This window comes from Primulina huaijiensis, chromosome 18, assembly GCF_012295235.1.
Source record: "Primulina huaijiensis isolate GDHJ02 chromosome 18, ASM1229523v2, whole genome shotgun sequence".
Lineage (NCBI taxonomy): Eukaryota > Viridiplantae > Streptophyta > Magnoliopsida > Lamiales > Gesneriaceae > Primulina > Primulina huaijiensis.
Genome location: NC_133323.1, coordinates 8,200,224 through 8,215,812, shown reverse-complemented (window position 1 = coordinate 8,215,812; position 15,589 = coordinate 8,200,224). Strand labels below are relative to the sequence as shown.

Below are 15,589 nucleotides of genomic sequence, written 5' to 3'. Positions count from 1 at the left end.
TATATTTGACATAAAAAGTAATATTTTTTCGTGGATGACCCATATAAAATATATGTTTCACAAAATTGACTCATGAGACCGTCTCACGGAAGTTTTTGTAAAACTTAACACCTACTTATTGAGAACAAAGCTTGTTATCTCTCTCATGATCCTGTGAGAGGAGACAAATTCATAATTTTGCAATACAAGTTCACAAGGTTGAGAGATTTCGAAAACGCAAGCTCTGTGAGACGCCGTTCTGATTCGAAAAAAAATATTAATAAATCACTTACTCTTATATCATCCAAGAGTGTAAAAAATTAGATATATAAATCATTATATTATCTATATAAATATTTACGTCATCCGTGTATATATATAAATCATTATATTATCTATATAAATATTTACGTCATCCGTGTATATAATCTTTATCATTCTCATATTTCGAACCAAATGATACCCGATCCAATGGTTTAATCCCAAGTCCAAAAAATATCAATAAAAAAAATTTTCAGGACAAGTACACAACCATCAAAACGTTTTTCTTTATAAATAAAACAAGATCAAATTTTCCCAACTTCATACATGGAAATATGCTATCGGTACAATAATTTAATCGACTTTCGTGTAGACTGGTTAGGCACCAATCATAACGAGTAGGACTGCCTGAAAAAAATGTGAAATTTACAAGAATACTAAAAGAGAATCTCGAGAATATGGAAGATATAAATTACATGGAGTAAGAAGGGGCATTATTGAAATGCTGGTGGCAATACGAGCTTCCGACAGTTCAGCAAGGCTTCTTTTTGTCGACCTTTAAAGGAAGATTGTACCATCTTTTCTTTTTTGGCCGGTCCCTGGCCTGTTTTTTATCCTTCGCTGTGCCATCTTCACTCTCCTTGAATGTCGCCTTGTTCTTGCTTCGACTACTGCTGCTTCGCTTTATTTGTGGTAGAGTTGTATAAGAAGCTTGAACGTCACTCCTCCGTTTAAGAAGCTCATCGATCTGTGCAACATCCAATAAAGACAGATCATGCTAAATTTTAAAAATGATTACCTGCTCTAATAGTTTTCGAAGGGGCTTGACTTACAGATTGCATTTCTTGAGCGTATCTACTCGTCATCTCCGTAAACTGTGCTAGAACCTTCAAAATTCAAAAAATAATGAAATAAGGAACCTTGAAATAAATGGCAGATCTTTATTTATGCTGGAAAACATACCTCCCTATACTCCGTTTCAAACTTAGAGAGTTCCACCCTTTTTGACAAAATTTGAGCTTCCACTGTCCTAAGATTCTCTCTCTCTTCAGGAAAAGGTGCGGCACAAAGAATTTCTATGGTGTAGCTTACGCTTTTAAAAAAATTATCACCTGCAGAAACGTGTGAAAGACCAACATAAATGAGCAATCAAACTTAGCCCATTGATATAATCTGGATATCGCACTATATGTTATGAGAATATCAACAAAAAGAAATCGATTTTCTCGTACAAGTCAGCTCTCTGTATTTTTTTAAAAAACGAACAGATATTCTATTCACGGCATACTTCTTATTTACACACTGAGTTACGACATCGCGCAAATCATAGAACATCCACGTACAACAAAAATCCAAAGAAACATGGGTACCATAAACAGCAAAGTAATGGGTGCCAGCTTTTAGCTCATTAATTTCACAAGGCTGAAATCCATCCAGTTTTTTGAAGAAAGCCGTCTCTGGGTCTTTTACAGCTGCCATCTGAATCGGAATTGAGAAGAAAGCACATCATGCATGGATGAATTTTGTTTAGGAAAATGGAGACAGAGATATGGAGCGGGTTGAAATCACATTTACTCACTGAGTTATGGGACGGGTCCATCCGGTAAACGGGGAAACCAAGAAAATACATCCCAGCTGATGTAACCTTTCCTGTTTTTGTACTATCTTCCTGCATAGAAAAAACTGAGAATAAGCGACCATTAAAGTGATGCTAAGATAAAACACAATAAAAAGGAAATTTTACAAACTTTGCATTTGGCACTGCACAATAGAAAGTATGAAACCAATATTGTTGAAGAACCGACACTACGAACACTAACATACAAAAGCATAACATTCAGGTGCACAACAAGTAATAACTATCTTACTAAAAATTGGCAATGATAATCTATTCACAAGATCAGAGCCAAAGCCACAGTATTACCATGCCAAGTATTATACCCTTAAGAAATTAGGAGAAGTTCATTCATTGATTAATTGAATCTCCAGTTATAATTTTATGGTGTATTCATGTCCACTGATAGTGATAGAAAAAAGAACGGAAACAAGTAAAAGATAGAGATCAACCTGCAGAGCAAGGCTCAATCCACCGTTATTTTCTGAATCAAAATAAAGCAGCTGCAAAATTAAACACAACAGTAATCCTTAATAATAGTCTTTCAAAAAAGTGGATCACAAAAATAGAGACAGAAACTTATTAATTTTTTCTACCAAGATAATCAAATGAAATGTGAGATTTCAAATTGAGATGGGGCTATTGATATCAGCACATAGACAAAAAAAGACTAAATTCTCTGATATATAGATGGAGAAATATTAATGAAAGTCATTTCAGGAAGAAAAAAAAACAATTCCGATAATGCGGAAAGATATGCTCTGAAAATTTGTCGCCAGCCTTTAAGTCCCAGAACATATAGTTCTTTACATCATGCATGTGAAATGAGGCAATTACTTTAGAAACAAAGGACTTTCTCCACACAAAAATCACAATAAAGTCTTAAATAACTTGACTGCTTTTGCGAGTCAAAGCCAAGTCACTTCAAAATTGCTAACTTACAAAAAAAGGATAAGATGGTTGGGACAAAATTCAGTCATTCGAATTCAAAAATATAAAACTTCTAAGTCCTATATGTCAACACAATAAAATGTATATATACTCCCTTTTATTGACTTTCCAAACTCGAATTTCAAGAAACAAATCCAAGGAGTAGAAAGACATATCTTAGATTGGAAAGTTAATAAAAAGAGTAGGAGTGGTAAACCGTTGAAAACAGGTGGTTAAGGAAGATATCTTAGATCTTGGTTTAAGAAACGATATGTGGGAAAATCGTTTAGTTAGGAAAACTGATATCCATATAGCCGACCTCGCAACTAGCGGGAATGTGCTATGATGATGATGATGATATTTAACAAGAAACAAGCCCCTGGAAAAAGCTAATAACTTGTCAAAGCGTCCAGGAGATCGAATCTTCTTAGGGGGAACAGCCGAGCTACCACTGCCTGATTAATCTGATCTCGAAAATTACATGCAACTCTCAAGAGGAATGCCAAAAATCAATAAGGAGTAATGTCAATCAACTAAATATCAAGAAGAAAAGTTTAGAGTTAAAGCACAATTTAATCACTCCGATAAATCAGAATAATCAGATCAGATCAACTAGTTAACCAAAAAAATCAAATGCAAGTATTTAGCAAGAACAAGTGTGAACCACTAAATTAACATACCTTAAACTTACTTCTTTCTGGTGAATAAACTCTGCAAATAAGTCCTTCCTGTGCTTCACTTTCTGTTATTGTAACAGAATAAAAATGAGCAGACTGCTTCTCAACCTGTTTAAACACAAAAACAATGTGTTCAATAAACCATATTTTAGTTTTATGAAGAAAGAAGCAAAGATACTGAGCCATACCTTCCGACACAGAGGTTGCCCAAGTGGAAGTGGCCGAAGTGTAACAACACCATTCAATGCTTCCTCCAAAACAGTGGCCGATACTGTCGTTTTAATTGGAACACCAAGTTTGCTGCTTACAATAATATTGTATAATTTTTTCGTCATTTCAAGGGTGTAACATTCTGTTGAGCGTACCATATCCACATGGCAAATAACAAAAAACAGGTTCCAAAAACTGATGATTCATAACAAACCTAAAAAGCGCAGCAAACATAATATTGACAGCCCCTAGACTAGAAAGATCTAGTTCCAGTTCCTGGCTTTCTGATCCAACAGCCTGACCAAAGGTAAGCAATCAAATTGAAAAGCTATATAACATATTAATGTGAAGCAAAAAATAAAAGCTAAAGCAAGGTTGACTTCTGAAGCATTAACCTCAAAACCAGCTGTGTCATATTGTCTCCTTTTCTCTGTATCAGATAAAATGTTATATGAGAATGTAACCTCTTTGAACATATCTGCAGCTTTAGCATCATTTGCATTCTTGTCAGGATGGTACCTAAAATTTTTTAACAAAAGCATAAATACCCAATAATTATTTTCTATATACAAAAAGGCCAGATACCTGTGAGTTCCACATAGACAACACGTAACCACATACTCTTAAAGTGGTCAAAGTGCATATTACTAACAGGTGAGGTAAGCGGCATCAGTTAACTAAGCGGCAGCAGTTAACTGACAATGTTATTTGAAGAATTCGTCAAATTAGCACACATTACCAATCTCTCTATTCGCAGAATTGTAAGGTAAATTTCCATCCAATTATTCAATCCATGAACCATAAGAAACATAATAACTCAAAGACAAATTTTTATTCCGGAACGCCTAAAAGATATACTCTATAGAAAAGCCATCAAGAGTGCGCAATCAAGCCTCACATGCAATTCCAGGAATGCCTGACATGCAAGGCCAGAAACAACTGGAAGAGGCACTCCACATGCTGTTAACCACTCTTTACAACATAATTTTTTCTCTGATTTAATGAAAGAAGAGTTATAAAGACAAAAATTTATCAAATAGAACACACGCATAGCCAACAAGTGCCTTTCACACTAAAAAAACACCTACATGTCCGAACAAAGCATACATCTACACCTAAATCACAAACGAATTAAGGCAATGCGATCAGAAAGAGAGCTTAATTAAGTAATTGCTACCTAAAACACAGAAAATAATAGCTAAAACTAATCCAAAAAGTTTACACATACTTTTATATAATCAAATACAGCATTATCTTACTTCAGAGCCAGTTTTCTATAAGAACTTTTGATTTCCTGGTCCGTTGAATTCCTGTTGACTCCCAAAACCTCGTACGGGTCTCTCCGGAGCTGCTTCTCCGCGTCACTCTTTTCTGCCTTAGATTTACGACCAGGCATTTTCCTCTCCTCCAAACTTCAACCAAATAAACAATATAAATCGAAACAACCCGAGCTATGGTCAAATCTCAAACCGAATTCAGGAAATCCTCCATCTTATCCAAAAATATCACAAATTTCAAAACTTTCTGCAAATGAAATGCTGGAAAACCCCGATAATAACTCGCAAAAAAAAAATCCCTTTTTTCTACACAAATGTTCAAATTAGCTAAGCCAATGAGATAAGATTTAGAGTTTCATTGGAAGAATTGGTGAAATAAAAAAAATTGGAAAACCCTAAGAAAGAGGGGGACAAAGCTATGAGAGGATGGAGAGGAAATTAGGTGGCATTCATGTTTCTTTGCTGCATCTATTTTTTTCTATTATTATATATATATTTTCGGTGGCTGTTTAAAATTTCAAATTTACTGCTAGTTTTTGCTAAAATACGCAGTGGTAAAGCTACGCCGCTTCGTAATATCAGACTGTCAGTAACCAGTAGATTTCAGTGTTGGTGCAGTTAAATGAAATTTTGTGGCACGTGCAGCTGACGTCTGTATGAGGTGTCATGCGCACCCTGGCGTATACAAAGCGATGTCACTTTTCATTTTACACAAAAACTGGTTTGAAACGATCTCATGAGTCAATTTTATAAAACGGATATTCTATATAAGTCATTCACGGAAAAGTATTACTTTTTTATGTCAAATATATTAACTTTTATTTTAAATATGGATATAATTGATCTGTCTCACGAATAAAGATCTATAAGATCGTCTTGTGAAACACATACTCTTCATTTTATTATCCTCTTTTTAATCCAATTTTCATAAATTCGGTACAATAAACTTAGGTGTTGGGTCCCTAAAAAAAATATTGGGTGCAATAATTCAAAACTTGAGGATGAATTAGAAAATTGGAATTGTATTATTTTAATTATAAATTTTGATAAAACGATAAACGAATGTATCAAAATTAAGAACATGATTCTCATTAATGATAAGAAATACAATGATTAAGAAATTTTTTGTTAGGTAACAATTATCGATCGAAATATGATACTTGAAGTCGTATATTATTCGAAAGGGAAAGTTATATCGCTACTACCACATTTAGTTTTTTTGTAAAACGAGATGTTTTTTTTTTATTAAATAATTTTTTTACTATGATTGTACCAATCAAGTATTTCGCGGTTCACCTCCAACTTTGTTCTTACTAATAATCCATAAATGTGGTTATTGGCATGCATATATATATTTATGTGATTATTTGTATAATAAAATAATCAAAATTAGAATTCATAGAAAAATATTTTAGTAATTATAGATTAATCATAAACTTATCTATTACATAAAAGTTTTGCATACAAATATTAAAAGAATCAAATAATTAAATACGTTAAAAATGTTGCATTTTATTTTTTTAAAGCTACACGTTCGATTTTTCTATTAAATGAAAAGGCTATCGCATTTCGAGTTAAAAAGATTTTTTTATAAAAAAAAATAAAAATTAATATTTCGTTAACAAATTAGAGAAAAAGAAATTAGATAATCATTTACACAAAAACTTTCATGACATCATCTCACATGTCAATTTTGTGAGGAAAAAAAATCTTATCCGACCTAACACGTCATTTTATATATAGATCGAGTCGATTTTCTCAAGAACATACTCAATCATTTATGAATAATTATTTTAAGTATATCATTAATTATTTAGATATGGAATGAAGATATGAGATCACGAGATTCATAGACATGATTAGTGAATTAAAAGGTAAGACATTAAATCGCAATCAAGTGGGTTAAATGACAATGAAACTCCACCTCATAAATATTAATTTGGTTGCCACATTAATTATGAATAATGATACAGATACAACGATATTTACAACAATTATATCGTAATATTTTGCTATTATATCGTAAGATTTTGTTAGTATTTCGTGAGATTTTGATAAATGGATTTTTGTATTGAATTTTTTGTGTAATAAGAATTGTTGTTACATATAGCATTACGCATTAATATATATAGTAACTATACTTAGGTGCGTGCATTTGGTTTATTCTATCATTGGCCGAATCAAATTATGTAAATTGAGAAAACACAATTTTTTCCCAAAATAACCGATCGAACCGAATTTTTCATCAAAGCCAACTAAATTATAAATAAATTATTTTGATCGATAACTTAACCAAAATTAGTATATATAAGAAAGTTCTTGAAACCAATATATTCACAATAAATTTCGGAAATAAAAGCCAAACATTTATTCGTGCATAATTAACACTAGTTATTCTGCATACGCGAAGCGTGTGTACATTTTTGTTATCATTATCGATGGACTAAAGTGAAATTAAGCAAATTATGGAAGGACTAAATTGATATTTGAATTTTTGAAATAAAAAAATAAAAATAAAAGTGTGTGTTGAAATTTTTAAAAAAAACAAAAAACAAAAGTATAATATTAGTGTCTTATAAGGGTAAAGTTGGAAGAAAAAGTCGGTGTCCTTCCTAGGTAGTTACGATCATATACTCAACTTTAATAAAATAGTATAAATATAGAAGATACAATGCTCAATCACTTGAAATAAGCTTAGCTCAACACCAAAGCACAAAACCAACTCAATATTGATATAAATAAATTGTAAAATTTAAAATTTCGTTTATCTCGATTGATTCGGTATTTTAATAAATAATAGAAATTGGACCAAATAAATAGAAAGAAACGATTTTTTTAAGTAAAAGGATTGATTTTATTTAACTAAATCGACTCAACCGATTATTATAATTTAATCAAAATAATATTCACCCTTAGGTCGTAACGTAAATATATAGTTAATATTCTTATGAAATAGTAATAATATCACTAAAAAGTAAATATATGTTAATTTTTATAATAGCAATGACATTTTTGTTATCATATACTTAGCTAATTAAAAAATCTCTCTTTTAATGAGATAATATTGGATTCGGAGGCGTTTCATTGAGCCACCTAATTGATATGATCCACTTGTGGTTCGAATTCGGTCTAATTTAATCTGTTTCAATCCAGGACGAATTTAATATAATGGGTTCCAGATTGAATTAAACCCGAAATCATTGTCGATAAGGATCATGTTGCTTGAAAATAGATCCGGGATAATTTTAGTCCAGTCCGGGTGAATCTAATCAAATTCGATAATATATTTAAAATTTAATTACTTTGTTCTACAAATAACTTATTTGTGTACATGATGGGAAAAAAAAATTGATCTCAATACTGTTTAAATCGGATTCAGTTCGATTGTCGATAAGGATCATGATGATTGAAAATAGATCCGGGATAATTTTAGTGTTAGAGTAGATGTCCTGCAAGCCAACTGTTGGCTAGGATTTTATTGACCCAGTTGTAATAAATAAACTTGTCAAAACGGGCTGACAGGACGGGCCAGCCCGTCATTTTGGCGGGCCTCTAAATGGCCAACCCAGCCCAACCCACCTTGGGCCGCGGGTTACGCTGGCCGACCCGCTTATTTTTTTAAGAAAAAATGCTAAACATTATTATAGTAAACATATAGGAAAAATACACTTCGGTCAAATAGTTTCATAAATTACTTACAAACATTAAAATAAGAAATTAAGAAAGCATACAACATAATCCATAAAAAGTAAAGTGCATAAACCAAACATGAAGAAACTAAACAAATACTATAAAGTATATTCTCATTAAACTCCATTCATTTTCATATTCTACAATAGCTCCTTCCATTGTTTCTTCATCAAAAATCTCAACAACATTAGATCCTTCTCGGGATGAAGTTGTTTTGAAATCTGCACATTCATCATCGTCTGCATCTAAAAGACACGAAGTAAGCCAATATATCAATTTAAGAAAAGTTATATATATAAGAGAAATTACCATAAACATAACCACGCAACCAGTTACGCGTGCAAATAAGAGCTTGCACTTTTTCAGGAAGGATGCGACTTCTATACTTGGTGAGCACATGAGCACCAATGGAAAAAAGCTGACTCTGATGCAACCGTAGTTATGGGGATAGAAAAAATATCGCATGCCATCAATGAAAGTAAAGGGTATCGATGCTTATGATTCTTCCAATGCTCCAAAACATCTAAATTTTGATAATATACAAATTCAAGCTTTGGCTTCTCCAAATATAGATTTAATTCAGATTTTCCTACACTTCTAATGGTTTGACTCTCATATGCCATGATTTCCTACATGAATTAACTCATGTTAAAGCAATATATATATATATATATATATATATATAAACAAACCAAAGAGTGAATATAAGAAACAGAAAAGAAATAAATCATTTTAATACTTACATCATAGATTCTTTTACCTTTATTTTTAATTTCTCCTCCACTTTGAGTATGCGAAATTATAACAGAAGATGATCTTGGTTGTGAAGAACTTGTCTGATTGGTGTTAGAATAATGCTCAAAAAGCTTATACAATTTTGTCTTCACAATCAACATCTTCTCTTGGCATTTGATAGGATCATCATCAAGCTTCGAATAAAAAAACTCTAACATAGAAAGCTTAATTCGTGGGTCAAGAATAGCCCTAAATGCAAGCACCACGCTATATCGATTCCAATACTTATCAAACTTCTCTTTCATCCTTTTACACATATCACTTATCACCAAATCTTCATTTGACAAATTCTCATTTAACAAAACATCGATATTCCAAACTTGCATGAAGTACAAATTTGATGTAGGATAAGAAGAACCAGAAATCAAATTAGTGGTATCATAAAATGGCTCAAGAATTTCACATATTTTTTCTCCTCTTTTCCACTCTTCAATTGAAGGACAATTATTTATAATTATTATCATTCAATTGAAGAGAAGAAAATGCCTTCTTATGTTTGATGGCACTATCCAACATCAAATATGCTGAATTCCAACGAGTAGACACATCCAATTTCAAGCCAATACCACTGTCAATGTTACTAACTGCTCTCACACATTCTTCAAATTTTCTCATCCTACCCTCTGAACCTTTCACATAATTGACATATTCTCTAATTTTATTCAAAGCTACACTAGCTATTTTAAGATCTTCTTGGGCAATGAGATTCAATATATGAGCAGAACAACGAACATGAAAAAATTCACTATCACACAACAAGCTATCATGCAACGAGAGTCGTTATTTCAAAATGCCTTGCATATTATCATTACTTGATGCATTATCCAATGTCAAAGAGAAAACTTCTTTCTCAATACGTCATTTCTTCAAAAATCCAAACAATTTTGATGCCAATTCGACTCCTGAGTGTGGAGGAGGCATATGAGCAAAGCCAAGTATTTTACTATTCAATTTTCAATCATCATCAACAAAGTGGGCACTCAAGCAAATGTAGCATTCACTAGTGCATGCAGTCCATACATCTGAAGTTAAACAAATTCTATTTTTTATGTTAACCAAAGTTTGCCTGAGTTTATCTTTCTCTCTCATGTAGATTCTTGAAATGTCGGAAACAAGAATATTTCTGGAAATACAAAGCACATCAGGATTTATATATTTAACCCAAGCTCTAATATCATCATACTCGATAAAAGAAAACGGCAAATCATGCTTAATAACGGCTCCAGCTAACAACTCACGCGAAATTTTTTGATCTATTTTTTTTACCTCATGTTCCCATCATGATCAATAATCATTTGTCCAACATCATGAAATTTTACCATTTTGCAATTTTGAAGATGACGCCTTAATGTAGAAGTCCTGTATTGTTTTCTCCCACATTTATACTCTTTCTTGCATGCCTTACATTCGGCTCTTTGTATACCATCTTGACAAATCTCTTTTTTTGTAAAATAATTCCAGACATCAGAATATTCTTTAGGCTTTTTTGATGTAGCTTCCTCCTTACCATGCTTGTTGTTTTCAGTTTTCTCATAATCATCTATGTTAATACTTTGGTTTATGGTAGAATCCATAATCTGCAGATACAATGGTGAAAAATATTAATAACTTCAGTCATTTCAATCATAACATTTTTCAAGCAATCTTCATTCACACCTTTTAGATTAGAAAAAAATTTTCAGATACAAGAGAAAAATATAGATAGTCCATATAAATAAGATTACCAATTTCTGCTTTCATATTGCTACTCTATCTGTATACATCAAGCAATATGTTCAATCATATGTTTAGTTTCAAAGCTTGGAGCTCATTTAATATATAAATGTGCATTTTTTGAGTACGAGGATGCTATTTTTGTATTGTTTTATAATAATTATGGTAAATAATTATGGTAAAGAGTTGAGCTGGTTTCAAGGTAGTCATGATGAATGGTATGTGGTTTTCATTTTTATCAACACACATATGTTATTTAACCCCTTCCAAGTTCCACTTATGTTTCTTATTTAAATAGTTAAATAACTTTTGGTTATTTTCCTATGTTGTATCTTTAGTTTTCCAATAAAAGATATTTATGCTAATTGACGGGAAGAATTACCAGTGGGCAAAATATAATACTTTTTTTAAGCATTTTTTTCCCTCAAAAACCAACTTTAATACAACAAATTCAGCCATTAATTTGGGATGCTGAGTTACAAAACCTTTACGATATGGAAAACCAACAAGGAAGATCAACATCATTTGTTTCTCAGTCATTTTCAGTTACTTTTCGGGCATTTTTTCGGACTTTGATCCCTGTTTTTTGGTAATTTAAAGAAATAGAAAATCACACAAATTTAAGGATGTAATCACATAATAATGTGTTCTTTCTTTTTCTTTTTTTCCTTTGAAACCCAAAAAACAGTGAGACATATGTCATTAAAATCTCTTTGAGCTTAAATATTGCAAATTTTATTTATATCATGTTCAAGAAGCTAATAGAAATCTCAACAGGCTCATTAAATAACTTTAAAAAATTCACTTTCTAGAGCAATTTTCCAAGAAAAAGCAATGGAGTTCGATGGGCAGCGAGATTTTACCAGAAAACGGCTGAGAAACAAATGATGTTGATTTACGGTGACCACCTTCAACCGGCAAGGAAAGCCACTCAAATCTTGAATAACAAAGAGGTAGCAGCAGCTTGGATAGTTAATTGAATGGGTAAATCATGATTAAGCACATCGACGCGGCAACAGCTCGGCAAGAGTGAGGAGACTTATTCAATGTCCATTTCTTAAAACCTAAAATGTAAAACTCTATCCTAATTTGGCGGGCCCGCCCCGTCTCAGCCCACAACCCAAACGGATGAGCCCGTTTGGCCCGCCTCCAGACGGGCTGTTATTTTATCAACCCAACCCGCTTAATTTTTATGACGGGACGGGCCAGCCTGACGGGTCTGGCCCAATTTGACAAGTATAGTAATAAATAATCTTTATTTTAATATAATTCATTATTTCATGGTTTGTTATTTCTTTATCTGTATACTCATGTGAACAATATAGATAAAGACATTGATTATACTTTAATACAAATGAATCGTAATTCGATGTTGAAACTCATTTGTAAACACTGTATGATCTAAATTCGTTCCTAGTCGATTCAGCCACCTAAAACATGGATAAAGGTCGCTTGAGCTCGAGACTAGTATCTATGATGTTGTGTACCGCGTTTCTTGGTAAGAGCATAGAGATGTCCAAACATGCAGATGGGTAGTCATATGATGATTATACCGAACAACCCTCCCTCGGACGTTTCAGGTGGTTATCATTCATCGAGAGGATAAGTCCATTGTTATGATTGTACACCATTAGTCCTTACGACTCGGGACAACAATGAGGCTCTATATGCTAGGGCTGTGCTTTGACTCATTTACCGGCTCTAGGAGAGTCATCAGATGGCGAGGCTGGGTACATTTGCGACACATATAGAAGCCAGTGCATTGTACTCGGGGATTCACCGCTCACCTGCGGATGTGGATATCCTATGTGATCTGATGAAATTATAGTGCGCGGAATCTCTGGCAAGAGTATGAGATGTACGTTAGAGAAAGAGTTCTCCAACAGTGCATACGATGCCACTATTTATATTTATCACGTAGTTATCGAATTAAAATGCAACCCTCGGTGAACCAATGGTTACAGATTCGATCGGGATATATGAGATGAAGGGACCGTACTGTACATTAATCATAATCGACTAGTTCTTGCAGGCACTATCAGTGATACCTAGGGAATCATGGGGCGATGCTACTTGACGCTCTTACCGTGGTTCGATGGGTTTAATCAGAAATATGATTTCTGACATTCCCATGATCAATTGTTGATACATAGATTGGGCCAAATAAGTGTAAGCCCGCATAAAAGATTATGTCCTGAATCACAAGGAGTTGTGAACCCACGGCTAGCTGTATCCCTGAACCATTGAGGGTCACACAAGCACTGGATCGTTTGTTCCCATTGAGAGAATAAATTCAAGGAGTTGAATTTATATTATGATATGGTAAATTCAAGAAGTTGAATTTATGATAATAAATTTTTGAGAGAATAAATTAAAGGAGTTGAATTTATATAATTTGAGATTTTAATTTATTAAACTCAAAAATTGAGTTTATTAAATATTAAATTTTTAGAGGTGATAAATTCAAGGAGTTGAATTTATAATTTAAATAATAAATTCAAATGTTGAATTTATAATTAATTTAATTTATTAAGCTCAAAAATTGAGTTTATTAAATATTAAATTAAATATAGTGGAAAGTATGTTTAATGGGCTTGTAGGAGTATAAGTCCAACATACTTAAATAATTAAAGTTTTTAATGGACTTTGATTAATTAATTAAACTAGTTGGACTAGCAAAATTAATTAATCAAATCCATTAATGTTAATTATGTGTATTAAGGTAATGGCTATCTTAATTATAAAAATAATTAATCAAGCAATAACCCTAGCCTCCACACCTTGGAATTTTCGAAATTCCTCCTCCTCCAACTCTAAAAATTTCGGCCACTCCGCTTTGGGAAAAATTTTGAGCCGTCTCTCTAACTTTGATCTCCAACGTAAAATTTCTTCTAATTTTTCTAGTGCAATTAGAAGAGGAACAAATCATCTAGTCGTGGACTTGATTAGAAGTTTGAAGGAAGGAGTTTTTTGAAGATCGTTCGTCGGGATTCATCAAGAGCTAGATCCGCCTATACCGGATTAGTTGTAGCCAAGTGATTTTATTCACCAAAGGTATAAAATTTTAACGCCGTATGAATGTTTATTCATAAAATCATATAAGTGCTCAAACAAATATATTTTGATTGTCAAAATAAAATAAAAATTTTAAAACTTCCGCTGCGTTTGGGCATGTAAAAACCGAGATCCAACAGTGGTATCAAAGCCAAGATTTTTCTAAATAGTATGGTTTTGATATTGAATAATTTTTTTCTAACCACGCAAGAAAATTTTTCAGAAAATTGTAGCACCATTAAATTCTTTTTTTCAGAAAACAAAAAAAACATTTTTTTGGATCTGCCCGAAACTGTTCCGGGCAGATGCGCGGAGCGTCCGCACGCTGTGCGCCCTTCGCGCACAGAAGACCCGCCACTGCCCGACACTGCCCGATATCGGGCAGTGGGCGGGCAGTGCTGGCGGCTGCCCGGGAGTGTCTCGGGAAGCGTGGTGGATGATGGGCTTGAATTTTTTGGGCCTATGGTGCAATTTTCTGATTTTTCAAATTTTGGGTAAAATTGATATTTTTGAAAATTGGTTCAATTTTTCTTTTTGAAAATTAATTTTTGGAAAATTAATAATTTTTTGTAAAATAAATAATTAGAATATGATTTTAATTATTTATGGTAAAAATTAATTTTGCAAGAAATCAATTATTATTGATTTAATTTAAAATTAAATAAAAGTTTGTATTTAATTTATTAAATTCTTTAATAATTGTGGTGGTTATTGATAAAATTATTAGATATATGATTTATCAATTAATTAAATTTTTTTAATTAAATTGATATTAATATTTGATATTAAATGCATGAAGGATGATCGAGAGCATTGACCAATGTATTAGGTGTATGTTAAGATATTTTACTGTTTTATTCATTTTCTTAATATTTGATATTATTAAAGTGAGCCTGGTTTATGGCCCGTTCCCACCCCTATGAGATGTATTCCTTATGTGCAATGGCTATTTAAATGTAATTATTAGAATTAGTGGGAGATCAAGAATGGAAGATGGTGGGCCCGATGAACAAGTTGAAAACATGTAAAATATCGAAAGCTCTTGTAATAGTTGCATTTGCATCCCTGCATTTACCAAGGTTTTGGACCTGGATCTATGTATGGCTCACATAGATCTAATAGTGTTGGCGATCGATCATCCTTATTTGTTGTTGAATTTCATATTATGATATATGCGATATATAGTAGTATGTATGTATGTATGTATATTATTAAATAATATAGTTGCATGAATCCGGCAAACATACAAACTCGTAGCACGCGCTTTTTAAATTAAAATGATTAGACAATTTTAAAATTAAAATCCTTCATTTTGAATAAGATTTAAAATTTATATCAAACCGAAAAAGTAAAAATTAAAAGAGTTTAATTTTTCCTTGCCTTCCATC

General features: G+C 32.5%; 1 protein-coding gene and 1 long non-coding RNA gene across 2 annotated transcripts; both read right to left on the bottom strand.

The window, feature by feature from the left end:
* Positions 1–509: 509 nt before the first annotated feature.
* LOC140964875 (chaperone protein dnaJ 16) lies at positions 510–5,406 on the bottom strand. Its single transcript, XM_073424845.1, has 11 exons — positions 4,932–5,406; positions 4,068–4,191; positions 3,887–3,969; positions 3,651–3,762; positions 3,466–3,570; positions 2,308–2,358; positions 1,820–1,909; positions 1,611–1,719; positions 1,204–1,352; positions 1,074–1,127; positions 510–988 (listed from the first exon to the last, which is right to left on the bottom strand). The coding sequence occupies exons 1-11, from the start codon at positions 5,066–5,068 to the stop codon at positions 773–775; spliced, it is 1,230 nt and encodes a 409-aa protein (XP_073280946.1). The 5' UTR covers positions 5,069–5,406; the 3' UTR covers positions 510–772.
* Positions 5,407–8,637: 3,231 nt separating this feature from the next.
* LOC140963884 (uncharacterized) lies at positions 8,638–9,707 on the bottom strand. The gene is made up of 3 exons (XR_012172782.1): positions 9,383–9,707; positions 8,949–9,268; positions 8,638–8,884 (listed from the first exon to the last, which is right to left on the bottom strand). It is a non-coding gene; the product is annotated as an uncharacterized lncRNA (long non-coding RNA).
* Between the last annotated feature and the right edge of the window lie 5,882 nt (positions 9,708–15,589).

Coding starts and splice junctions, on each gene's coding strand:
- LOC140964875 (XM_073424845.1), bottom strand. CDS start 5,068: ATGCCTGGTCGTAAATCTAAGGCAGAAAAGAGTGACGCGGAGAAGCAG. Junction 4,192..4,931: donor TATAGAAAACTGGCTCTGAA/GTAAGATAATGC, acceptor AAAAAATTTTAG/GTACCATCCTGACAAGAATG. Junction 1,720..1,819: donor TGGACCCGTCCCATAACTCA/GTGAGTAAATGT, acceptor ATTCCGATTCAG/ATGGCAGCTGTAAAAGACCC.